This window comes from Lepisma saccharinum, chromosome 8 (assembly GCF_977018435.1).
Source record: "Lepisma saccharinum chromosome 8, izLepSacc3.1, whole genome shotgun sequence".
Classification (NCBI taxonomy): Eukaryota; Metazoa; Arthropoda; class Insecta; order Zygentoma; family Lepismatidae; genus Lepisma; species Lepisma saccharinum.
Genome location: NC_139236.1, coordinates 80856739 through 80884464, shown reverse-complemented (window position 1 = coordinate 80884464; position 27726 = coordinate 80856739). Strand labels below are relative to the sequence as shown.

Genomic DNA, 27726 nt, shown 5'->3' with positions numbered 1-27726 from the left:
CCATGGAGGAGAGGAGACTCCTTGAGAAGGAAGAGGAGATAGCCCGTATTAAAGAGGAGAAAGCAGAAGAAGAAGCTAAAAGAGCAAGAGAGAAAGCAGAAGAAGAAGCTAAAAGGGCAAGAGAGAAAGCAGAAGAAGAAGCTAAAAGGGCAAGAGAGAAAGCAGAAGAAGAAGCTAAAAGAAAAGAAGAGGTACAGGAGTTTAGGACTCTGATAAAGTCTCTTGAAGAGAAAAGAGAGGTGGAGAAGAGAGAAGCTGAAGAGAAAAGAGAGGTAGAGAAGAGAGAAGCTGAAGAGAAAAGAGAAAGGGAGTTAGAAGTTCTCCGTGTCCTGGTGGAAAGTCAGGAGGAAAAGAGAAAGAAAGAAAAGGAAGAAGAGGAAGAAAGAAGGCAGCTAGAAGCCGAGAAAGGTAGAGAGGAGTTACGAACGCTTTTCTCTCAGCTTAAGGTTGACCAACGAGATAGTGTTAGAGAAGAGTTGGAGAAAATCCGGATCTCTTGCCAACAGGAGGTAGTAAGGGTAGTAGAAGAACAACTAGAGCCCTTAGCTGAGTGGCGTGGAGAGATAGAAAGAGAGCATGAGCAGATGAAGAGGAATCTAGATACCTGCTTAGAGCTGGTCCAGTCTAGAGGGGAAGCTACTAATGAAGATCCCGAGAGGGTTAAACATATAGAGGCCTCTGTCGAAGCAATGAGTTCAGTGGTAAAAACCCTTGGGGAAAGGACCGAGCAGATGGAAAAAACTGTACGAAAGCAGAAGGAGGCTGCTGACGCATTGATGCGGAATCTCCGGGAAGAAGTTGTAACAACTGCTGGAGAAAAAGTGAACTCTCTCCGTGAAGAGACCAAGAGACTGGAAGTGTCCCTTCGAAGAGAGATCCATGAACAAACTGGAACTATAATTAGAAAAGTAGGTGAGCTGCAGGATAAGTTTCAAAGACTGCAGTTGCAAACCGAAGCCACTTCAGATGTACTCCCGGATTCTATTGAACGGGGTGGAAGCTTAAACCCGGAAGCGGTCACCTTTGAACCTCCTAGAGTAGTGCAAAGTCCCTACTGCGTCGAAAGAACAGTTCGAACAGATAGAGGCAAGCGACCTAGAGAGGGAGACAGTTCTGATGGATCTCCTCCTCGACGTAGAGCCGATTTCAAGATGCCTAGGATGGCTGATATCGCCCACATACCAAAATTCAAAGGCGATATCGAGGCCCAATCGGCAGAGAAGTACCTTAGAGAGCTCAATGTCAGTTTCGAGCTTATGCAGATACCTGAGCACTATAGACTTGAGTTACTTTCTAGAGTATTTGCAGGCAAGGCTGAACATTGGCTGGCGGGAAACATAGATAGTTTTGTCAACTATGCCGACTTTTGCCTAAGATTTAAGGAGGAGTTTGCCTCTGAGAAAGCCAAACAGAGACAGTTAACTGCTGTGAGAAATCGACGATATTTTCGCCCAGTCCACGAGAATATGGAGAGCTTCGCTTGGAGCATCTACGCTGCCTATCGAAACTTGAGTGACAATTTCAGCGAAAGTGAAGTGCTGAATCTAATAATAGGACAGCTGCCGTATCGTATCCGGAACCTCTGCCTTGCGCATGCTCCGAGATCAGTTGATGAATTGACCAGTTTTCTCAAGGACTTCGACATCTATGACGATCCCGATGCCTGGAGAAATAAGGAAGACCCCAAGAGTAAAGAGCCTGGAATCAATAATAAGAGCTTCAAAGTCCGCAACATCGAGACCAGAACCAGCGGTAGAGAAAGGAATGCTGCGAGGAATCCAAAGTTTTATAGAAGACAAAACTGGAGAGGAGCGGACCGCAGCCAACAGGATTGTCAGAGGAACTTTAATCGACCTTATCCAGAAAGAGGTCGAAGCTTCCCTGATATGAGGAATTATCAGGATGGGAGTTCCCCTAGACGATACTCACCTCGAGATGCAGAACAGACTAGAAGGCAGTCACCAACCAGAGAAGACTTGACCTCTGAGCAGGAGGAAGCCCTAGAGACAACCCGGGACTTCTTGCATAACCAAAGGTCACAGTCTAGTCAAACAAACTAGAGCCTTGTCTAGGTGCTTCGTTCCCATTTAGGCAAGGGGCCTCGGAGGAGCGACCACTAAGATGTATCCAGGAATTAAAAGTAAATTTTCAATTGTCCGAAACAGAGGAAATAAATTTGCAAAGTGATCTGAAATCAGCACGAGCATCTAAGACTAGTTATAAATCACCAGCAGTGTCTGCCAAATTAATGGAAATACCGATAAACTGTATAATTGATACCGGAAGCGAATGTTCAATTCTAAGTCATAAGGTCTGGACTAAACTAAAGGATCAAATACCAGGCATTCAGGTACAAAATGTTCCAGAAATAAGATTAGTTGATTTCTCTGGTACCCACAGAAAGCGAGTTTTTGGAAGTTGGCGAGTAGAGCTAGAATTCGGCGGAATATCTTTTAGTACTGCAGTTTTTATGTTGAAGAAATATGTTGCGAATCTTCTTGAAGTCATGCACTCAGCAGAGTTGTTTTTCGTTAAGACTCCTGAACATGAGGAAGGGAATCCTCTGGATATTGAAGCTGTGCGGTACATCCATGTAGCCCAGGTAGAGAAGGCTGAGATGTATAAATCCGCTGACCTCTCAAGGAAGGTAGAGGTATTAGATATTTTGACTGATTCCCATAAGCAGGAGTTCCTAAATGTGCTGAGACGCAATTTGAAGATTATTCTTGAGAAGCTCGTACCATTGAAGGATGTTGGATATAAGCAGTGTGCCGAGACAGTTCTTTACGAGTCGCATTCTTTACCGTTTTTCCTGATGGCTTTACTGGAGAATGAAGATTGGAAGATTTGGAACTTCGTCCAGCAAATATTGTGTCTCATTATGAATTTATTGGTTATGAGTTCGCTGATTAACTTGCCATGCACCCTGTCTCAGATATTTCAAAGTGTTTTCCTCTTGGGTTGCTATTCCGTGTATCCCTGTCTAATGAAGTTCTGGACTACTTCACCATCTCTACGACGAAGCCATATCTAAACACTCTAGCAAGGCTCAACAATTGTTGATACAGAAGAATAAAAGTAAAAAGGAAACGCTCTTCAATTAGAAGAAGGTGACTTGGTTCTTGTCAGGAATCACAAGTTAAGAACAGGACTATCGCCAAATTGTTTGAGGTATACATTGGCCCCTATGTCGCCTCGGATGTTCGAAGCAACACTGCCCTGCTGTTGAACCCGACGACCAAGAACCCAGTCGACCGAGTGAATTTTGACAACCTTCGTCTCTTCAGGTGTTCCCCCGAACGGAGAAGACAAATAGTGAATGAAGAAAAGACTTAGTGATTGAAAAAGTAAAAGAGATATAGACTCTGGTTTACCAAAAAATTTTCTGAAAATTTAAACTTTTTAATTTTCCTCAAAATTTTTGCCCGAGAGAGGGGCATATGTAACGACCCTGCGTGGTCATCACATGTAGCTATCCTGCGTGATAGCCATATTCTTTAATATATAATTATTAATGCTTGAGAAATGCCCTGCGAGGGTTACGCTTTTGATGTATCTTTTATCTAATTTTGAGTGCATTGTTGTTAAGCATGAAGCATATATTGTTATGGCACACACGTTTTGGTTAAAGAAAGCATGCTAAATACCCTGCGTGGTTTACGCATTCAGTTATCTTTTGTGCAGTAATTGTTGTTTAATTTGTAACTTGCATTGTCGAATCTCTTTATCTTGTAATTTCTTTAATGTAACGTGTTCAGTTTAGCACACAAGTGTTAAGTTTATATCGCCACATGCTAGTGGTTTTTACAATGCTAAACTTGATATTTTATAACGCACGAGTTGCATCTCGTGAATTGAAGGGAGTTTGCAACGCTGCAGCCGGCTTAGTTCCGATCTTCTCCACCCGCCTCAGTGCTGCCACCAAACAGTATATAAACAAAGCAGCGAGGCCCGGAGCTCAGTCGACTGCCAGATGCCGACTGCGAAAGACCTGGTTCCCAGATCTAGTCTGGAAGTTTCCCCTACCAGGATCCAATAGCTTCCTTGAGAAGGAAGGAGGAGAAAAGAAAAGCAGTTTTCCTACCTACCTGGTCTGCCCCATAAGAGCTTGATGTGCTACCCTTGGGTCGTGGCGGCCCAAGCCCAAGTCTCCTGGGTGCTTCCAGACCTACCCTTTGTACCTTGCCGTCTCTTGCTACTGACTGGACATGCCAAGGGACCGAACCGTTCCCTTGTCGTAGCTGGATTGACTTTGCGGCGTCCTTTCACACCAACACCTTTGTGAAACCGCGGGCCCCTTGGCCCGTCCCTCGCTATTGACGCTTTCGCATGTTGTCCCCAGACGGCGTGGCACGTGACGGCTACCCAGGTTCCTATTGGTTACCTGTACTAGTTGGTTCCCCCCTAAATTAGATAAGAATACTAATACTGCCCAGGTACCTCACTGAGGAGGATTTAAGAGCGTATGTGCTAAACTGGTTATTTACATGCGTGTATAAATATAAATAAACTTTTACAAGTTGACCTTTGACCTTTCCATACTAAACCCCGCAAGCCCTGAGATACTTTGAGTCCATGTCTTCGGCTGGCTACAAGCTAGCATATATGGGTACACTTTTGCACCGCTCCGTGGTGTAGTGTGCAGTGCTCCGGCGCGCGGACGTTGCACCTGTTAGCGATCATCAAACAAAAGGCCCCTTGCCTTTGCTTTTGTCACTTATGCTTCACCTTCCCTCCTCTCTCTCAAGGTAAGCCGTCCCGCCACTTCCTGTGACAAAACGCCTTTGTCAACAAAATCCAAGTACAGGTCTGGGCAAGTTAGGATAAGTTTGTGCAAGATTATACACGATATCAAGCTGGGATGTTATGCAATCAAAAAACGAAACCACGGCTCTCACAGAAAAGTGTCATATGAGCTTAGGCACTTTCCTATAGGCCATTATCCTATATGCACTATCTCGTGGACTGGACCTAGACGTGGTGAAATTTGAGATGGGAACCAAGCAGAAAATTGAGCAGCACTTCCCGCTCTATCAACATGCCAGCTCCATTCAGAAGATACTTGTCCATGGTCCAGAGATTATTTCGGCTGCTCAAGATGCCGGAAACAAGCATGAAAGGAAGTCGCTATTATTCGTAACACCATACTCGGGCCAATTCTAGGGTAGCGGCGGCGGGTGGGGGGGGGGATATGATGCATGTAATCCGTCTACTCCTTAAATCCAGTCATCTCCACAGAGCAGTCTGAGATAGACCGTATTAGACTTTCGTAAACGTTCCCTTCAGTCACTGGCTGATGTTGAAACCGATCAAGATGGAAATTGCAAATACGTTGAACAACACATAAGTCGTGGTTTACTGTATTGTGAGTACAATTAGCATTAAAATATCATAATACTGTCCAATATTGTGTTCCTTCCCTAAAATGATAGAATATGTGAAAAAAATCTGCATTCTGAGGTCACAGACCAAAAAGTGAATATTGACCAGGTTTTCCATGCATCTGGACCACTGTGCGCATGAAGATTACTTAGGTTAGGTTAGGTTAACTATGCTATAGCGTTTAATACTTTTAAAATGGTCATACTTTCGCCATCGCCCTAGAGTTAGGCAACACACAAGACGCATTGGAGATAAGCGAGCATTTCGGGATGCAGGTGCCCTACTTTCATTGCTGATGACCGTACACATATTTTTTACGTATTAAATGTATAAATTAATTTTTTAAAAAACAATTCCCAATTCGACTTTAAGGGGGAGGTATGCGTTCAAAAAGATTCACAAAATTTGAATTTGTGCGTCAGCAAAATTATTATAGCCAAAAACTTCACGGTTCTTTGATATTTCCAGAGGAGCTCAAGCCCGGTAGCATCAGCTTTGAGTACGCCACGGAATGTGGATGATCTTGTTAACTTATTTAGAAATTGAAACCTAGAATATAATACAGGAAAGGTTCAATTTCGTATTCCAAGTTTAGTGGACGATGCATTTAACAAACCATTATATGTCGATCATTGAAGCTCTCATACTTATGAAGCACAATTTTAAATATGATGCCGTGGAATCTATTTTAAAATGTGCAATTTACATGCTGATGCAGGACGTTTGATTTCTAAGCAGGAGTAATTTCGCTACTGTTTTTAATTCAAAATCTTAGTGATTAATAAACTTGCAGTAACTAACTTCAGGTTCTTGTTTTAAAAAAATAGCAATAACATCAATGTCATCTTTGTTCAATGTATAAAATATTTCGGACATCAGTTTAAAACTCAGTATTATTATTAATTTATCATAATTCATTTAATAGATTTATTTATTATTCTAAGAAACTAACAGCATTGTGTACGGCCTACAGAAACATTAAAAAACTACCAAAACATGTTTTCTCATTTATTTTTCATTTCAGGTTACGGGTATCCACCAGGCCCTTATGGTAAGTTATCTCTAAATAAATTCCAAAATTCATTCGATATTGTGGACAGGATTTTGAAACATTGTTGCTATTTCAATAATAGAGTAGCAAATTTGAACTTGTTATTAATTGGTAAATATAATAAATGCTTTTTTCTGTTGTTCGTACACTTTTGCTTCAACAAGTAACTTAATATTTGCTATCTGGCACACTACCAGGATAGAATGTTTGTTTGTTAAAACCACTATACACATAAGGTAATGAAGATTAGGGATTTCGTGATAACAAAGGAAACTTTTACACATTATGCTAGCATAAGAGACTAGAAAAGTATTCCTACTGTTTCAATCCTTTATCGTAGGCCTGCGTATAGGGGTAGTTGCCCCCACCCCTACTTTATGTTTTACCTGCGTAAGTCCGACTTCATCTCAACGGCTTTGAGACTTTGTGGGGAATGGCGTGAGAGGCTGAGTTGCCTCAACTGCAACAAATACAAATTCATGCAAAATTCTGAAGATGTTTTCTGTTATTATACGCCTTGTTTCCATGATAACCAAAAACTCAATATGCTGAGCAAGGCAGAATTTATTTTATTATTTTTATTTAGTAGAGTCTGAAGAAGACCTTACTAGAAGGTTGAAACGTAAAGTTTAGTTTATGTTTTAATAAAATAATTTCTGCCTTGGTCAGCATATTGATGTTTTCTGTTATGTAGATGCTTAATGTACAACTAGCAGAAAAGGTTCCCTGTCTCGTTTTCTCTTTCCTCGACATCCATGCTCTTCATCCATACACATCCCTACCCTCTTTTTCCGCCATGTATAGTCAAATTGGGCCACATATCTTATTTTCTATAACACAACTAAACCAGTCTTCTGTAAATATGAGCGACAACCACACGGGCACTTGCATGTGAGACGCATTACTGAAATTTTGTGACAAACTAATTCAAAATAAGTAAGATTTTGTGTAGTAATTAATTATGTTTATATTTACAGGCCCAGAACAGCCTTTCCGTGTGGATATCAACACGAACGTAACAGCAAATCTTACAGCCACAGTCAGTACAGAACAATTAGGTAAGTATGGATGGGATTTTAACATTGGAGAGATTGTCAGTAAGAAAATTTTAATAGCGTTATCAGGGACAGCTATTTCTTGTAAATAACAGTTCATAGTTACAAATTATAGTTGATGCGGAATATTTGTTCGTTATAAGAAATATAAATTTTTCAGAGATGGCGAAAGTTCTTTTTTTCACTCATAGATAGTTTTACCCTGCAAGTTACACATTTCTAAAATGTAAACGTTCATAGAAATATCTAATACGTATAAAGTCCTCACAATATGATTCGCATTTTATGTATGTATTTTAATAGATTCACAAAATCACTCTCTACAAGATATACTTAAGTTATCACTTGTAGAGTTTAAGAACGAAGAATGTAATTGCTAGAATCAACACATCATGGGTTTATATCATTAGACATGGGGTTAGTCTTGAGAAACATTATATTTGGAACGTGAAGTAATAATATTAATTTATTTGTTTCGCCTTGTATTTCATTCATAATTAATGCTGTGGAGCCTTTACTTCCACTTAACCGTGTTTACATCTACATTAAGTATTGCATAAAGGGGAATGTTAAATTGTTTAAGAAAATATGAAAGAATTACCAAGAAAAATTACACACATGAATAAAAGTATAACGTAAGCTTATAAGCAAAAGCACACTACGAAATAAATATAATGTCTTGATGCATGATATACTTGAATTACTTTACTCAGAGTAACTCAGTTATACTTGCGAAAAATAACTCATTTACCGTTACTTCAAAGGAAATTGCAACGTAATTTGACAATTACTACATTCTAGGGGATACATAATTTTGATTGATAGATTTGGTTTATTTTACTTCGCATATAATTATTAAATCAGCAATATTTTTGGGGTTTTAATTACATTATTATCCTTATTATATTAATCTTCATTTAGAAAATAATACATTTCTAACAAAGGTGTACTGTTATGCACCGTTTTCCTTTTATATTTATTAACTCAACTCTCATTGTGTTTATGTAATGAGATGACGAAATAGAGTGCAGAACTGAGCAGCAACTTCTGCTAAGCATTATACTGCGCAGGCCTGCTAATGTGTAACTTCTATTACACTACGTTCATTTTCTCAAATTTAGTTTATATACAGTTGCGTTGGATTAACTCTTCAAATTCTCATTTCTTTTGTAAATCATGCTATTTTATCACACTGCCGTTCTGAGAATATGAATATTTATGTATATTTATGTGTAATGTGTTCGCACATTTAACTTATTGATACAATATTTAGCTCTTTCGTCATAATTTTATAACACTTTTTTTTTTTAAATCATAGAAATGTAAGGATTCATGTGTGTTAGGTATCTTATTCATATTTTCCCAATGTGTGAAATAATACAGAAAGTTCTTCTGTTCCAGTTGAAGCAATTAAAAATATTCCTGGACTGCACAGATTTATAGATCAATATGATCCTGCGAAATCAAGTAAGTTGTCATTCATCTTCCTATCTATATCAAAACTCCATATTTCACGTGTCTATATTTTGAATCGTTTCTATATATATTTTGATATGGTTATCAACATTGTAAATGAAAGTTCAACACTCACAAGTTGTGCGTAGGGATGTGACGACCTCATCGCCCAGTGACTTGTTTACTGCAGTTAGTCAACCAACAGAGTGAAATGGTCAACATTTTGCTCTATTGGGATTTACAGAGCTGTCCTGTCATGGCTCTATGAGCGTCCCAAAATCGGCAGAAGTGGGGTATGGTTGGTGGACTACAATGTGATCCTCCCAGCTAGATCCGAGGGATCCGCTGACCAACGACAGGTGCGGTCCTCCATTCATATTGGGGGTTATGCGTAGAGCTGATAACTCTGCACTGTAAAAAGACATGTCAAGAAACAGCAGTATGAGGCCATGGATGTTCCCAAGGTAAAATATTCCGGAGGTAAAATAGTCCCCCATTCGGATCTCCGGGTGGGGACTGCTTTGAATTTAAAGGAAATTAATAGGGATGGAAAAGAGTATATAGATCTTGCTCAAGATAGGGACAGATGGAAGGCCTGTGTTGCTGCAGCCATGAACCTTCGGGTTTAAGAAGGCTAGAGAGTTAGTTAGTTAGTTAAATGAAAGTTCGGTAAAGTATGAAGTAATCTACATAAGTGATAAATTTCGAAGTCAAAGAATGATCAAAGATATCGTACGCTACTGAGAATTTATTGTAATTGAACAATTTGTAATATTTTTAACGTTGTTTGTATTTACAGATAAATCTGTAAAGATTCGTACGGTTGTAAAGAAGAAGAAGGAAAAACTTGGTAAGATATTAGTTATTATTAATTAACTAATGTTAATTTATTACTATTATAACATTCAGAATCCCTAACTTTGCAATTTGTTTTAGAAATCATTCTCAAGAACAGATCTAAATGCGTCATTTCTGTTGAATTTTATACAAAATATTTACAGATAAATATATGAGCTTGTTACAAAACGTTACAATGCTAACTAGCAGAATACTATGTTTATTACTGTATTAGCTGTAATCGGTTTTGCTAATTTAAAGATCATGCATATTATTATGTACCAAAACTTTTTATAGTCTGTCCCTGATGTTATTTTATTATTGGCAGATGATCCAAAGAAGATAACAACGTTTATCGGGACACCTAACGATACCAAAAGTAAGTAATTTAATAATTTATAATCAATAATAAAAACATATAGTTACTAGAACGGGTGGAAAGTAACTAGTGACAGACACACTCATCTTTACTATTTTCAATCAATTTGAGATTAAAATTAAGAATATTTGTTACTAAGCTGTGTTGAGAAAACGTAAAACTATTTTCAGAGCCGAGTTACAAGTTGCACAAAACATGTGATGTTAAAACTTTCAGCAATACAATAAAATTTTTAGCTGAGAAGAATTTACGTATTAAATGAATAAAACATAATGTCCTACGAGAGAAAAACTGATAAGATAGGAGAAAAGTGAGTGGTGAAGGAGACAAGACACACACACAAAGAGAGAGTGATAGCGATAGAGGGTGAGAGAGGATAAACTGAGACAGAAAACGACAGCTGTAAAGAAACGTGTGAGGGGAGGGAGGGAGAGAGAGAGAGAGAGAGAGAGAGAGTTTGTGTTTGTGTGTGTGAGAGAGATGAGAGAAAGAAAAGGGACAGAAAAACAGAGAGGCAAAGAGGAAGGAAGAGAACAGAAAGACAGAGAGTGTGACAGTCATAAAGAAATGATAGTGACAGAGTACAGGATGAGAGAGGTGAAGAAAGAATGAAAGACAGAGAGAGATAGAGAGAAGTGAAATATACAGACAAAAGGATGAAGGATGTGTAAAATGAACTGCGGTCGAAATAGTTCATGTCTGCTGAAGAAAAATATTTTCAGTCAGTCTTCATTCACTCTATCGTTAGAAAATTAATTTTATTAATCATTTCAATTATCACATCATTCACGCTAGACTTGTTGTTTTAACAGATTTCCATGCTATCCTCAGAATTTTTCCACTGCTCTGAAGAAGCAATCTGTTCCAAAAAAAACTATTTGGTACTTCTGTTAAAAGATCTGTCAAGAAAAATTCAGACGCCTTAATCCAGATTACATTCACAGTAAATGTTGAATTGTAGTTTTAAGTCCACTCTAATACTGGATCTACAGTTTAATGTGGGATCCGAACCACTGTTCAATGTGAATCGACCGGGTATAGAACCTGGGTCCCTTTGACTATAAGGCGTCGACGTTACCACTACACCATCGGGGAGGCTCTATATTCACAGTAAGATGTGTGCGACATTGTTACAAACACAGACAGCGTATAGATACATTTATTGGACTGTGATAGGGATATATACTTGGTTTTAACTTAAGATTATGGCAACTTAAAAACCTTGTTAATTTAAAATTAATTTAAGGCCCAAGTTCCTTTTGTTCTATTGCGATTTCATCATGTTACGAATGCAATTTTAACCTGGTTCGATTTCGATTTACTTCTGTTAACACATATTGCGGAGTTTTTGCGATTACTTAAGATTTTGTTCAATATATGTTTTCGTAGTTAGGTTATACAGCCCAGGTTTGGTTCTCTTAGCATTAAAATAAAATCCCTAAATGAATTCTACTAAGATTTCGATTTACTTCTACATTAATTCCCACTAGTCTACTATACTTACAGTCGCTTGTCAATGGAAAATACATTGTCCATGGGAAGCACGCATGCTTTGCATAAGGTAATTTTTAAGTTGTTTTTTTAAACATAAATAACTTTTTTTCGAAATCCAAACAGTACTCATTACTTTAAGGAAGGTTCAAATTTCGTGTGACAATGATTTCCAAACTTCTATGATAATTAGTCTTTCTGCTAGGATAATTTGAAAAAAAATCATAAAATGATCGGAACAGTTGCCTAATTTAATATATACTTTTTCTCTCTTTCAGAACATAAATTCATCGCTCTCCAGAAACATGATGCAGAAGGAAGTAAGTATTAAGGCTAGGACTTGTACACAACAACATAAACACCAAATTAATTGTTCAACAAAATTGCATTAAGTGGTGACAATTTAAACATAATAATTTTACATACAGATACAAATTACAAAAAGGTTCTCGATGTACGTTCATCAAGACTAACCCTACGCAACAATTACTCTACAGTTTTGCACCATGTAACTACGCTCAACATACTACACACTACAAATGATGTGTAGAAAAGGTGGACTTTAATGTACACATTCCGAGAAACAATGTAACATTTACCATAATAACTCAACACTTTATGATATTTCTCGTGCTAATAGTGTATAAGGTAGAAGCTGCATACGTACTGAACATATGATGTATTGTTTTAATTGCATTATGGCTCGTACATTGATACAAAATTAGCTGGTATTTACTGCAGTCCATCACACTGTTTGTTTTACCCAAGGTTATTAGAAGGTTTTACCGCCTATCTCTCTTCAGCAGCAAAGATGTCTGCGTAAGAGCCAACCAGGAATGGATAAGTGATGCTGATTGGCCAATTGACTCACGTATCAATGCTTGGTGGGACGATATCATAGTTATACCTCATGGGATATACGGTTCAGTACACATAGTAATTATTTCTGTTTTTGATCTATCAGCCTAATTAACAACAAAGCAGATATGCTGAACGTAATTGGAATAAGGTAGCCCAAAGACTGATATCTACTTGAAGAAACATTCTTAATTATGGTGATCTATTGATGAGGTGCATTCAAAAAGTAAATAGAATTAAAACCAAACTTACTTCGAAAGAAATAGCTTGATCAACCGCCCGAAGACCCAGAAGTAACGTACTAATTAGACCAAGAAGCGGATATTACTTATATATACCCCCATTCTCATTCAACATAGAAAACAATTGAACCCTAAAAGTGGGTTTTAAAGAAAGTATTCATTACGCATAAAACAAAATGTAATGAACAGTTTGCCCTCCAAATTCAATTATTTACAATTAAATCTTTCCTTAACATTCACGTAGGATCGCTTTTCAAAATACTCCAACCAATGAAAACTTCCATCTGTTGGTTGATGCAAGTATAAGAACATTGACATGATTTATATAATCATCTCTGCAGATGTGTGTTAATTTATTCAACCCGTATAAGAATTGTTGGCGGTTATATTGCAAAATAAATGTGGCCTCCCCGGTGCGTCGTCGCCTTGTAATCAAGGGGTCCGGGGTTCGATACCCGGTGGAGGCACATAGTGGTTCGGATCCCACGTTAAACTGTAGGTCCAGTCCCCGATTAGCCTTTATGTGCACAAAGTGGATTTTAAACAACAATTAAATCAAATCAATAAATGGTGAAAAAAATAAGCATTTAACCTTACAAGGCATATACAAAAGGAGCATTCTACGAAACGTGGTCCTACTCTATGTTAATAATAATAAAATGAATTAATTTGGAACGTATTATTGTCTTTAATTGCATTATGGTTTAGATGTTTAATTTGCACATTTCACCAGTAAAAGTTACTACCTAAATGCTTCACAGACAAATGAAATCAATATTTGCTACATTTGTAAAGTGCCACACACGTAACACACTTTTGTTAATGTTTTTCATGCATTCAGCCTATGCCATTGTTCAAGTTTTTTGCATTTGTTAGGATACGCTACAAAGTGTACTTTATAATTCTATGAAATCAGTTCATTATGAATATTTTAATCCAATATCATGTCTAGAACCTTACATTTTGTGTGTAAAATGTCACACTTGTAACGCTGGAATGTCCCAATAAAGGACCATTACAAGGAGAACAGTTTCGTCTTCGTAAGGTGTATACGCTATTCAATTGTAAGTACACTCTGTGGAAATAAAAGTTACAATAGTTCTCCAACATGAATTATCAGATTTACATGTACTTTCCTCGTCACAGCTTGCTGTAAGCTATGTTACATCTTGAAGTAGTACAATGTTCAATAGTTGAGTGTAGTTTTGCTATAGGCTATATGTACCGGTATAATGTTCTTTTCGCTTTAGATGAAAAGCAACAACTTTTTTCGCAATCAAGTCTACAGACAAATACAAACATGCTAATAGATCATGAGGCATAATGTCATTAAAACAATATCACAGAAAACATGGTGATTTCAAATTTTCAGTGGGCCTAAAGAAGCGACTGCTATTTTCCATAACGTGTTTTATTTTTCTAATGCACTTGCTTCAAATATGACAAATATTATTATTTTACAATAATTTTGCAGATAATGAGGTCTACGACATCAACAATGGAAAGGTTATGCCTGGAGGTGAGTTTAATATAATTATTCGTTAGACTTAGGGACTGAAATGAACTATTATTGAACACCCTGTCCACAATAAAGTTATACGCACTATTTAAATCTTATCACGTATATCATTTTAGAATAAGAAATGCAATTAGCACTCTACAAGTGTGCTTTCATCCATTCAATTAACGAGTAAAATATAACGTGGCGCTAGCGTCACTTTACACTCCAAAAAGATATATGTAACGTAGTAAAGCCATGAAATCAAGGCTTATAATTTAGCGCCAGTATTTTAGTAGTGGCATTGGTTGGTATCACTGATAGTGAAAGTTTGCTGGTTGTTTCTGGCACACTGGTTGGTAAGGAAACAAAAGGCAAATAAACAAAGCAGTACTGTCTCGTTGAACACAGCAGAGATTATCCACTGTTTTATTTGTTATCTATTTTTAAGAAATTGATAATGAGAGGAACTGGTATAATAATTTATTAGTATTTAATTCTGATTTCAATTAATAAAATTCATCACGTTAGCATTCGTAAATAGCAACATAGAGGTTAGTGATGTATATTTTAATTATTATCTTACAGGCAAGTTGTCCACAAAACATATTCCTGCTTTTATTTGCCATGGATAGGGCGTTGTACTGGACAAGGTCAAGTCTTGACTCGTATTGACTGACTGGTGATCATCCCTTGACTTACACACTCTTATTTTAGTTCTACCCATATATGGTAGTGTAGCAAGGTAAATTGCAATGTAGCCGTGGCTGAATTTAGTAATTTACACTTCATGTTTCTCTCTTCATCCTGTGTTGTAATTTGATGCATATTTCTCTCCCTTACAGTTGACAAGAGCCCTCCCATTGAGGCCCGTTTCTTCAAGGACCTAACTGGTGAGTATGATCACAATTTATTATCACCTAGATATTTCTACCTGCATACTATACGTCGCTTTTCTACCCCTTTGGATTAATTGCGAGGAGGTAAATGGATGATGAACTGAAGAAATAGATAAGCACATTGGCAGAAGCTTGCCTAACCAGGGCTCTGACCCGCAACTTCTGGTGTCGTAGCGCGTTAGGACGAACACTCCTCCATGGATTGCAGCATCAAATTGCACCCATTATTCAAGAAGTGAAAGTGTGTGTAAGCGATGACATTTCCTGCCAATCTCTTTCACGTGGTACATAAGGACCTCTCCGACGGCGTAGTGGTTACATCGTCGTCTCGTAATCAAGGAGTCCCGGATTCGATACCCAGTAGAAGTACGGATTGGTTCCGATTCCACTTAAAACTGTAGGTCCAGTTCCAATTGCCCTTACTGTGCATTAAGTGGACTGAAACAAAACTCAGCATACTGGAATCTGAATGGTTCAGGCTGATGAGTATTTTGCGTATGAATTGTTGATTTAATCCTCTATAACTAGGTAGTAACTTGTCTATATGTGCGCAGTCTGCCCCTATACATATTCCTCCTTTACCATTATAAGTATGGAGATTAAAGCTCTCTGATACTTCTATTCCTTATATCCTAAAGATATGCGCAGCTGATGTAACAGAGATCTGTTCTACATTTTACTTCACTGTTAATGGAGACAAGCGAAACTTTTCAGTTGCGTGTCTCGAAAATTCGTGACTTTTTCATGACTTTTTCTTGACCTCTCATTCCTTTCTCTTGACGTTTTTCGAACGTGTATTTAATCGCCCCCTATTTAGGTATAGTTGGAATTTAATAAAATATCTATTTCTATTCAATGGAAAACCCCTACCACAAGGCTGGTTGAGATGAAAACTAAAGCTGTACTTTAGCAAGAGATTCAGACTTGCTTTAATTATTAATGCATGTAAAAATTAATGCTTTAGACTTCGTCCTGGATGGGGAATGGCCACATTACTTAATATTTTTACAAAACTTCACACACCACATAAGAATGTAATTCTTAAGAAACAAAGTGAACAAATCTTAACCACAACTCAATTCAATTTCAGATTTCCAAATATTCAATTTTATCAAATCTCAGTACAGGTATATAACAATGTAAATTCATTATACTGTAAAAAATATAGCAAAAATTCTTGACTTTTTGACCTACCTGTTGATTTCTTGATTTTTCTTGACCAGTAGACACCCTGAGTTGGTAATGAACAATTCACTTGCATCGTTTCTAATTACGGAGATGCCACACACTACGCTGGTCAAAATACGATTTGTCGCACTTCAAGTATCCCTTGGCTCTGAAATCTAATTTCAATTTTGAATCGGGTTAACTCCCAGTGTTAACCTCTAGATTCATTACAAACTGGTATTTGACATTTTTATAGCGATTTTCGAATAAGTTTCATAATATAACGTACAGTGCAAACTCATTGTAGCTAATCTTAAGATTTATAATTAAATTCAAAACATAACTTTTCTATTTTGCAGGAATATCAGAAGACGAAATGAACAATCCGGAGATAGTTCTGTACGCAGAAGAAATGGACGAACAATGTAAGTAATGCTAACCTTGAATAGCTTTAAGTCTCCAAAATATAGTACAATTAAGAATATCAGAAGTAGAAAAAAAACATAATGTTAAAAAATTAGAACATAGTAAATCAACCCTTTTTTTAATTAATTAAAAATTAATTTGACCAACTAAAGGAGAAAGTTTCGTATGTGTTTAATCCATGATAATTGTTTCAAGTTACTATAAATTATACTTATTACTATCCTTATCTTTAAGTAATTTAACCAATCTGAACAACTTTTACAACTCGTTATGCAATATAAATATAACTGTCTGCATGCTATAGATATGTGTCTAAAAATTAGCTGGACGTTATGGATCGAAAAAGGCGGCATCTGCGCCATGCCTCGCCGTCTGCTGTCACGGGCCATCTCGGCCCCGACTCAAACTGAACGCACCGTAGAAACTAATACGCCATTTGGAAAACATTACATGAAAATGTTATTCACACAAATCGGAATGTGAAAACAAAATATACACTGTCTCTGGGTAACAAAGAAACAGATAAATCCACTCGAGCTGGAAATTGGTACGACGAAATGTTGGTAGATTGGGCCAAAAAATATAATAATGTCAATTATGATATATGTCTGTTACAATGTAATGGAACCCGCTCGAGAAAAACTGACGTCATCCAAAAATCATAATAAACAATTGTTTATTTATGCTTGAAGCCATAATTAATAATAGAAATAGAAATAACTGAATTTTTATTAAATTATTTCAATGTGTTAATATATTGCTATTGCATTACTAATGCTTGATTTTATTTATTTTTACCAAATGAAGCTAAAGGGAAATCGAAGAAAGGACCAGGTAAGCTACTGTGGTTTTGTTATTTTATGTGGTTTTCCTACTACTTTTGGCAACGATAAGGATTCCAGATGATTAGATTAAACCAGCGTGCAAATTGAGCTTTTTGCTTTGGTGGGGGATGCCCCCAATCAGTGTCATATTTGTGATTTCTTTTCCGGGGGTTAGGGGTAGGTTTTTTTGGAATGCAAATTTGTATTTTTCCAGTTAGTAAACTCTACTGTATTAAGGGCATTAAATCTTATGATAGCATTTAGACGTAATTTAGAAACAGTAGGGGAGGGTGGGGCAAGTGAGGCAGGTTTGGCAAGTGCGTCCACCCTAGCTAAATTGTAGACCACGACAGGGAACGATGCCGCGAGAAGCTGGTTTGAGTCATGGAAGCTGGAGAGGCTGTGTGTGAAGCAGTTGTACGCTCCTTTGAATATTGACGATTTTATAGGTATGTATATATATATATATATATATATATATTATGTGCTATCTTTATAAGGATTATGATGTGTGTATGTGTATATATATATATATATATATATATATATATATATATTATGTGCTATCTTTATAAGGATTATGGTGTATTGAGAAGCCTGCATACCATTTCGTCAATAATTTTTAAAACTTGTAATATATTTATTACATAATACAGGGTGAGCATAAAGTCTTACCCTGATTACAAACTTTTATTGCTTAAGAACTATGCTAGATACAGATATGCGGTTTGTTGGAAATGGTAGCTTAACTCATAATGTTTTGTCATCAGTACACTTCCCTTTGTTGCCATTAGAACGTCTAGGCGATACTCAATTTATCTTCACGTCTTTGCCAACATCTCTTCCGTCACCGTCTCTATAGCATCCCGTATTCGTGTCTGAAGAGTTTGCATATCAGGAACTGGTGAACTAAACACTGTGTCCTTAACGTAACCCCATAAAAGAAGTCAAGAGGGGTTATGTCCGGCGAACGCGGTGGCCACGATATGGGAATCAGAATAAGAATCAGACGAAACAAAGAAATGGAAAAAAAAACTTGATGTATTGCCATAGGTTGTATTTGTCTATCTATCGTGGAAGTTGAGATATAAATATTCATAATCAGGGAAAGACTTTATGCTCACCCTGTATATCTCTTTATTAACCTCATACTGACATACGGTGTTAGACTCGTATACAGGGGTCGAGTAAATAAAACCTGTCAGGTGGGATAAAAGCATCCCCCTTGAATCTTAGACGGTTCCACTTGTTCCAAGGTTGATCGATTCTCTGGTAGGTTATTTTTCGTTGCTTTACTACCGTTAGTAATTCCTCCATGTGTATTGAGCAGTATGCGTGCTAAACTTTTCGTCGTGGGGAATGCCCACTCATTCCTCTTGCCACTTAATTTTGCTGCCGGATGGACTCCCCAGCATCCCCCCCCCCCCCCCAGAGCTCCCTACAAAAGTTACCTGACAGTTATATTTCCATTAATCTGGACACATGGTTTAAGTTATTTAGAACGTTTGTCTGGTGAAAGTTATTTGCCAAGTTTCAGTGTTCAGTTTCTGTATCTGGCTGATCTCATTTGCTCCACACGGTGTGGCATGTGCGTCCACATGCTGACTTGATTTGTTTCAAATTTTTAACAATAAGCTAATAATTTTTTTTTTTTTTTTTTGCATTTGAGCTAGATGGAAATGTTCATAACTGATCTACGTGTACACTGCTAAAAGTTTGTTTCTTCTCAAATAAATAATGTTCACACAATAACCTTACTTTTCTTAAGGGGTCTCACTTGTCACACACTCGCCTATATTTACGTTCTAAAAAAAAAAACCCACACACAAGAAGAGCTCTTGAACTAGTAACGCCGAGAAAATTTGACCGAATATCCATTGCGTTTTCAACTCAATGACGGCGTACGGCAAGAAATGTGATGTACGTACCTCCAACTCTTGCCATTGCGGTAGACCTTTGTACTTTATTTGGCAATGGACAGAAAACTTCAGGCGCGAAGCAGGATACAATTGTTTCAAAGGTTAATTAACTGTTTTCCTGAATGATTTCTCAGGGGTGTTTGTCCCAGTTAAGAAATGGTACACTACGCATATATTTTCAATTCTATTTTCTTTGGCGGGGATAAAAACATTCCTGGCAGGGATGAAATTTTATATCTTCTGTCGGGATAAAAATTTTTGTGGTGAAAAATTCCCGGCATGCGAATACATACTAATACCAGCAACATTCAGCAACATTTTACTACTACTACTACTAATAATAAGATGAAGAATAGTTTGTTTGCATAATTTGCTTTTATGATATTTACAATTGTGTTTTAGTTAAAAATTAAGAATTAATTATTACGAAAGCTATATTAAGATAGAAATATTGTTGTAAATTACGTTATGTTTAAATAAGACATGCAAATATAAATCAGTCAAGCTTTCATTATTTTGTATAAGTTTCCATCAATGAAGTACAATGTTTTTCACGAAACCGTTCATAAGATTTTTCTCTAGTGAGAGTGAATGCATAATTTAATGAACGTTAATGAAATTAAATTACAAATGCAATATTTTTAGGACTTTTATATGAAATAATAACTTATTATGATTATAAATTAGCTATGCGTCTTGACATTAAAAAACCTAGAACATTGCCAATGTACACACATAAATTAACGCAACAATGGTATAAAAGCTATGATCTCAAGAAAGGTCTAGGTGTATTGAATATGCAGTAAAATTCAATATTTTATAAACTTTCTACCAGACAAAACTAAGTTCATATAAATTCTTATTATACAATTAGTCAATCTTGTTGTTAAGAATGTTTCCCTTGTGGGGGAAATGGAGCAATGTATTCCGTGTCTGTCATTATGAAATTACTACCTGAGAGAATTTGTTTTCAAGATTTTTAGCAAGAAGAAATCAATTAATAAGCAGGTAATAATACGTGGCAAGTAAACTAGTTGTATGAAGAAATGATGCAATGGAAAGGACATTAAAAATACATCAAGTGAGAAGTTTTGATCAACTAATAACCTTGAAACCAAGAATTCACGTAGAGTTGTATAAGTAGGCGCATTCAAAATGCATAAATCAAACTTGGTGCAGTTTTCTTTTCTGTGTAATAACTGTTTTCATTGTCAATATTTATTCTTATTTATTATTTTCGGTAGGATCAGGTATGCGATCAGCGTCTCGAGGTAGTGGTCCAAGTACCCCGAGCTGGATAGGTGGTAAGTGCAATAATTCAAATTGGCAATATGTCGTTTCTCAATATTCCAACATATGTTTTCATTTCTTTGCCTGGAGTATATACAGGGTGGCTCAAAAAGTCACTTAACACTCTCGGTACAAGGCCACTGCAGTGCGCAACGTGGAAATGGTGATGACCAATCGTTGCCAGGCCAAGGGGGAACTTCCTTATGAACATAAACATTAGCCTTGTCACTGTGAAGGACTTTTAATTCAATGGAAGCTTCACACTGTAAATTGTTCGTGACAACCATTCATAATGCGCAGCTCTTCGTGGATGTATCCGATTAAAATCGTGTGCAATGGCATGTGAACTTCTCTCCCTAGACATCACTTTGATCTCGATGCATTACCGATGCGCTAAACAAATTTTAAGGCATTTTTCTAACACCTCGAAAAGGAGCAAATTGGTACAAGAATTCAGTCATAACTTTTTACTGGTTAAAGATACGTCGAAAAAACCTTCACCATTGCATTTCTCGTGAAATTCTAGCCTGATTTGATATATCATATCACCCCCTTTCAATTTAAAATTCTGAAGTTGAATTCAAGATGGCGGCCATCAAGATGGCCGCAAACTGCGCGGGTGGCATCAATGTGGTTCCCCCTTGGCCTGATAACGATTGGTCATCACCATTTCCACGTTGCGCGCTGCAGAGGCCTTGTACCGGGTGTGTTAAGTGACTTTTTGAGCCACCCTGTAGAGTACTAAAATATACGTAATGTAGTACGAAGTATAACACAATTTGGTGCTGCGTGAGATGTAATGTAATGTAAATAAATGTACAAATTTAATGAGGATAGATATAGATGACCATAAATGGACGGTACTACAGTTCCTTTCTTATTTGGCAGAGATAATTTTCACATATCTGGGCCAGAAGGGTCACTGTCAATTCTCTCAGCTTTCTTTCAGATTACAGAAACTAAATTGAAAGAACAACCGTTGTTTGTTCTTAACTTATACGTCCATAATACATATTGTTCATCTACATTTACTTAATGGAATATAGAAATATCTTTAATATCTTTATTTGCATTGGATAGATAATCGAACATCTTTTTCATTCGAATTCCAGAGAATGTTTATCAAAATACTTTCTAACAACAAATAAAATCATACTTTCCATGTTCCTAAAATATTTTTTGGGACATATAACTACTAATTCTTAAATAGAGTTGTTACATCGTTAGTAAACAATAAAATTTTACTAAATTAAACATCCATTAACCGACAAATAGATAATTTACTGAATCATTATTTTTTATCCTCTTATGATTGTCATCAAATTAGAACGACAAAAGAAATTCGTTTTAAATTCACTTCTTGTTCAGACAGACTAATTTGGATTCGGTGCACAGTTTCAACTGTAATCAAGGGGTCCCGGGTTCGATACCCGGTGGAGGCACATAGTGGTTCGGATTCCACTTTAACCTGTACGTCCAGTCCGGATTAGCCTTACTGTGCACAGAGTGGACTTAAAACATCAACTTAAACCAAACAGTTTCAACTGAGTTCCGAATTAATGTAGAATGTGCCTACATCGACGATCAAACCCGAGATTCATTGATTTCAAGGTGTTTAATTGATTGATTTGGTTTTAAGTCCACTTTGTGCACAGTAAGGCCTAATCGGGATTGGACTTACAGTTCAAAGTGGGATCCGAATCACTATGTGCCTCCACCGGGAATCGAACCCAGGACCCCTTTTTATTTCAAGGTACTCGAACACGTTGTAGATATGTTTACGGCAAGCTAGATACAAGCGTGATGCAAGCTTTTCACTTTCCATGAAAAGCTTGTTGCAACCTTGACGCAAGCTTACTGTATGTACTATCTTGGTTGTTGAGTGAATGAATGTTAAAAGTGGTTCCTCCTATATTTTGCTTACTAATATTGTACCCTATTTCTAGGAGGAGGAGCACCACCAGAAGGTGACGACGAATATGATTATGTCGTGTACGAATATGATCTAAAAGGTGAGTTGCAAAATCAAGAAAGGTTTCTTATTTAGAAACCAATTTCCATACACTTCATTATTAAATCAAATTCAAACAAAGGTTACTTATTTAGAAACTAATTTCCTTACACTTACTCATCATTATATAGAAATTCAGCCAACGTTACTTATTAAGAAACTAATTTCCTTACACATCATTATTTAGAAATGAAGATCAACCAGGTAACGTATTTAGAAACAAATTTCCTTACACTTCATTTTTAGAAAGTCAAAATTCAACCGAAGTTACTTATTTAGAAACACATTTCTATATACTTCATTATTTAGAAAGTCAGAATCAACAAAAGTTACACATTTAGAAACAAATTTCCACACACTTAATTATTTAGAAAGTCACAATCAACTTATCTTACTTATTAAGAAACAAATTTATTTACATTTCCTTATGTAGAAAGTCAAAACCAATAAAGGTTACTTATTTAGAAATACATTTCCTTCCACTTCATTATTTAGAAAGTCAAATTCAACCAAATTTTGCTGCATTTAGACCAGCTTACTCCGTTGTTGTTTACTCGTGATGAAAACGACTGTAAGAGGTGAATTTATCCATGAAATGAATTCCAGATCTATGCGCTAGTGTTGCACTATGCAGATAGGAAACCATGCCAGAAACGAGCATTTAAGCCCATTTACATTTTGTGGCTTCAGACAAATTGAAAATAAATATCGATGGGTACTTATTGTTATGCAGGACAGAATATTATTGATCGGAACGGTAATTTTTTTAAATCCCGACATTCGGGACGGGAAATATTCGCAATTTCTCGACTAGTCGGGAAATTTTCTGGACGGAAAATTTCGGAAATTTCCCGAGGCTCTGGAAATTTCAAGTTCTACACGTTATTTTCACCTTAAGTGATTGTCTTTGCATTTCTGGAATGAAAACTAACAATTTCCGGTAAGTTCCAGACAATTGCAATGTAGCAAACGTCAAGAATTAATATCGTTTTAAAATGACCATTCGGTATTTCCCGACTGCTCGGGATCCAGAAAAGTAGGGAAATTCATTTGCTGAAGTCGGGATCGGGACTGAATTTTTCTTTCCGATCCCGGTCCCGACTTTTCGAGATACCGCACACCACTTGTTATTATTATTTATTTTAGTTCAGCACAAGATACATCTTCCAAGTACGTTGAACATAATATACTGTGCATACCAGAAAAGAAAAGTTCAAATGAGCATTTATGTACGCTATATTTACACTAGGCTATGCACTTGTATTTTTTCTTCAGTGCACAACATGTTTCCGCGAATATATCAAAGTCTGCCTAACATGAAATGTAATACTGTTCAACTTTGCTTTCACGCAAACTTGGCATGATGTAATATTTCATTCTCTCAGGCAGTGGCGTGCCCAAGGGGGAGTTGGTGGAGGTTATAACCCCCCCCCCACTTTGGCCCAGTATCCCTAAAAAAAAGAACGTCAAATGTAGGAAAATATGGCAAAATGAGGGATGACTACCAAAAATAGTGTACGTAACCCCTCCCTTGCGAAAAATCCTGGGCACGCCACTGCTGTCTCAGGTTAAAATACAAGGGCACATTTTTTCCACCTTTCTACCTATCTGCAGTAGAAATTTACCTATGTGTAAAATGATTAATACAACTTTCGTGTCGATATTTTGTAAGCACAAAATATACACGAAGTTTGATATGGGATATGTCAATAATATTAATGTCTAATTTCGAATACAAGGAAATTAACCTAAAGTCTAGTTATATCTATTAAATTAGTAAAAAAAACAATAATTTAAGAAAGTTAAGAAGTAATGTAGTGTATTTTGTAATAAAAGAAAAGTTTTAAAGTTAATGTCCATTAATGGAAAATGTGACACAAATAATCTTCTATAAAACAAATATTACATTAGCAAGCTCCTTAGTGTGGTTCTAAATTTAGATATATTTTTATTCTTGAAGAGATAGATAATAGTAGGCAAATTGTCCATCGCTATTTTCATTTTTCTTGTTCTACATCCTGTGTTGTTTTAAATAATGGAAAGCAGATGTTGTCCTCTGCTTCTTTCAATTTGTGATCACCAGATTGGGGAAAACAGACTGGAGGAAAATGGTGATGGGCAATTCGCCTACCATTTCTTTTGGCATTGGTGTACAATTCTCTCTCGTTTTTCCCTACATATTCACATAAAGCAATAAAAATACAAACTGCTAATTTTTCATTCTATTTTGGTTATTTATTAAACTGTACGTGTTTGCATTTATATTTGATAAATTTACTTTGCTCTTCCGGCCATTTAAGTAAATTGAGATGATGAGGAAGTGATAAAATAGATGAATGACCAATCACAGTTCCCCTTACTTATAAGAGCGACCACAAGGAAAAGAACCTTCGTCGAAAAGTCCCCGCGCACCTTCCTCCTCTTCCGTTCAACTCGGGCTATAAGAGAGCATGCTCCACTCTCCCCCTGCCCTCCACACTGGAGTACGGTGCACAGGAGTCGCGAGTCTGCGCAGGTTTCTTTGCTTCTGTTTTCAGTATAAAAGTAATATGAAAATGTACACTCACCTCACTTAGTTCTCCGGCAGATTTTTTTCTTTATACATCATACTTGAAGAAGATACAATTCAATCTATAGGTGTACACTGTATATAACACACCTTATTACTGACTTTCTTGACCCTGGTTGTACAGGGACAAGGAAAACAAAGAAATTATCATAATTTTCTCTTCGGAGAAGATGTTGAACCTAAACCAAGAAGAACACAAATAATGAACTCGACAATGTAAATTGATGAGATTTAGTAAATCATTTGATGAAGTGAATTAATTCTGAGTGAACTAATCGCAAAGGACATAATCAGCTCAGACCCTATTACTTCTTCATGGTATGAGACGTAAAGTTCCCGCCCAACCGTTTGACGGCGTTAGTGGCTATCGTGTCTCCTTTTCCACAACCTGCAGTACACATCCTCATCTAGACAGTGTTCTTGTTCTGGTGTTTAATGTCTGCATACTGCAGCACTGTCGTTCTGTCATTTCACGTGACTTCACATTGAAGTGATGCATTCACTTGGCCGGTTACACGTCATCGCAAGCAAAAACTTCAACCATGGATATGGGCCAGGGCTGATACATACGTATACATACGTATATATAATACTTGGTCATTTGAATAGTATAACTTCATGTACTGCCGTTGCTCATTGCAACATACTATGAAACCATATGGGGTGGGTGTAGAGATACAATCTCAATTTCTAGTTCGCCCAAACAGATTCTAAGTTAAGTAAAAATATTTCTTTCATATCCACAGATATATGGAATGATATTCAGAAGGGCTTCAACGAATTCGACAATTTTCAAGGTACGTGTTTCTCTCATAATGATTAAATTTTATAATGTTTGGATACTTGTGGTGAATGTATTAATATACACATGTTGTAGAAGGTATTTATCTTCATACAAAATTTGAAATTATTAACTCGGGGATGGTAGTATATTTTTTAAACCACCATAATGTAATGTAATGTAAGGTGTAAGTGAGTTAGGTAGAGACTGCTGCTCATCCTATTTTGGTTAATTTACGTAGCACTGATATCCATCTTGCATAATCACCACGAAAGAGATTAGTGATGACGTGGTAAAATGCCTTACAAAGGATTCAAACTGAGGGGCCCTAGAACGTAGAGTATTACACTAACCACACCTCCATGGAGGATAACACATAACCAAGACATATCCATTCAATGGCAAACATCATCGGACCTAATGCACATGACTTAACTTTAAACTTTGAATTTATTTTAACTAGTAATGTTCTCCTAGTTCATTTTGCACGTTAGCATATGCAAAATGTATCTCTGTAACTTCACAATAGCGAAACAAAGAAACACATCTAATCCTGTTGCAGAAATTTCGGTATAACTCAACGAAATGTGTACAGTATTTCTTCTACACGATGTGAAAGCAGGCATGCATGCATGGTAACGAGAAACCTTGATGTTGGTTGTGCATGTATAATATACAATTACTTCCATCCTTTCTGAAATAAAGTTTGTAAAATATTTTTCAATAATTTCAATTGAGTTGTAATAAAACATATTTTTTTCAGATCCAAATGAATTTTCAAGATAGGTGAATAGTGGAAAATGTGTTACGAAATAACACGAAAATTGAAGGTAGTAAGTGTAAATTATTATTTACATCAAACAACAATATATATTTCAATTTAAGTAATCATTAATCTCTATTCATCAATTACGTGTTTGGCTATATATTTTATGATTTCAATATTTTATTAACAAGAAATAAAGTGTTCACTTAAGTCTTCTCTTTGTAAAGCAGCTTCTAATAAATTGTGGGAACCGAATCACTGTATTGTGCTCTCACTGGGAAACGCATCTGGAATTCTTTGATTACAAGGAGATAAAGTTAACCTCTTGGTTATCAGGAGTATTTTAGTCAATCGCGGTTATTGACACCAAATCTGTTGACTGAAATTCAATGAAAAGAAAGACTGCACACTGTTGTTGAAAATTTAATCACATTTTCAATATTTTGAAACTGTCAAAAAAACAGGAAAAACAATCTACGTAATTTTTTAAATATGTTAGTAGTATATCTATTTCTTCACCTTTATATTTATGGCTTTGTCTTGCACCACAAGCAAAAACGTAATCTAAGTGTATATTTATATAAATCTAATTATATAATGTAATATTTTTTTCAGGGATTACATAGACATTCGTGCAAGAGGAGAGTGTAGAATTGGCTCCGCAGACGAGAAATTAACATGTTGGTTTCATATTAATATAATACTTTTCTAGTAAAAAGTGGCTTTTAGTTTTGAAAATACAAAATATCTCTCCCTGAATCTGAATTTGATTATATTCTTAAGTTTACTTCTTAAGTCTGCTACAAATAAATTTTATTTAATTATT

The 27726-nt window shown here is 36.4% G+C and overlaps 1 protein-coding gene across 6 annotated transcripts in view; it reads left to right on the top strand.

Annotated features, from left to right (window-relative positions):
* LOC145991202 (uncharacterized) overlaps nucleotides 1-27726 on the top strand; it is a 72171-nt gene extending 44445 nt beyond the window's left edge. For 5 of the 6 annotated variants that reach the window (XM_083127099.1, XM_083127100.1, XM_083127097.1 and 2 more), the window contains 15 exons: nucleotides 6407-6433; nucleotides 7411-7491; nucleotides 8890-8955; nucleotides 9743-9793; nucleotides 10109-10159; nucleotides 11929-11970; nucleotides 14225-14269; nucleotides 15094-15141; nucleotides 16674-16739; nucleotides 17548-17574; nucleotides 20728-20787; nucleotides 22720-22785; nucleotides 26100-26150; nucleotides 26898-26967; nucleotides 27516-27726. In XM_083127099.1, coding sequence (XP_082983225.1) covers nucleotides 6407-6433; nucleotides 7411-7491; nucleotides 8890-8955; nucleotides 9743-9793; nucleotides 10109-10159; nucleotides 11929-11970; nucleotides 14225-14269; nucleotides 15094-15141; nucleotides 16674-16739; nucleotides 17548-17574; nucleotides 20728-20787; nucleotides 22720-22785; nucleotides 26100-26150; nucleotides 26898-26920 — 704 coding nt within the window. In that variant the 3' untranslated portion in view covers nucleotides 26921-26967; nucleotides 27516-27726. The remainder of the gene's footprint in view (nucleotides 1-6406; nucleotides 6434-7410; nucleotides 7492-8889; nucleotides 8956-9742; nucleotides 9794-10108; nucleotides 10160-11928; nucleotides 11971-14224; nucleotides 14270-15093; nucleotides 15142-16673; nucleotides 16740-17547; nucleotides 17575-20727; nucleotides 20788-22719; nucleotides 22786-26099; nucleotides 26151-26897; nucleotides 26968-27515) is intronic. The other variant, XM_083127098.1, reaches the window with a different exon arrangement.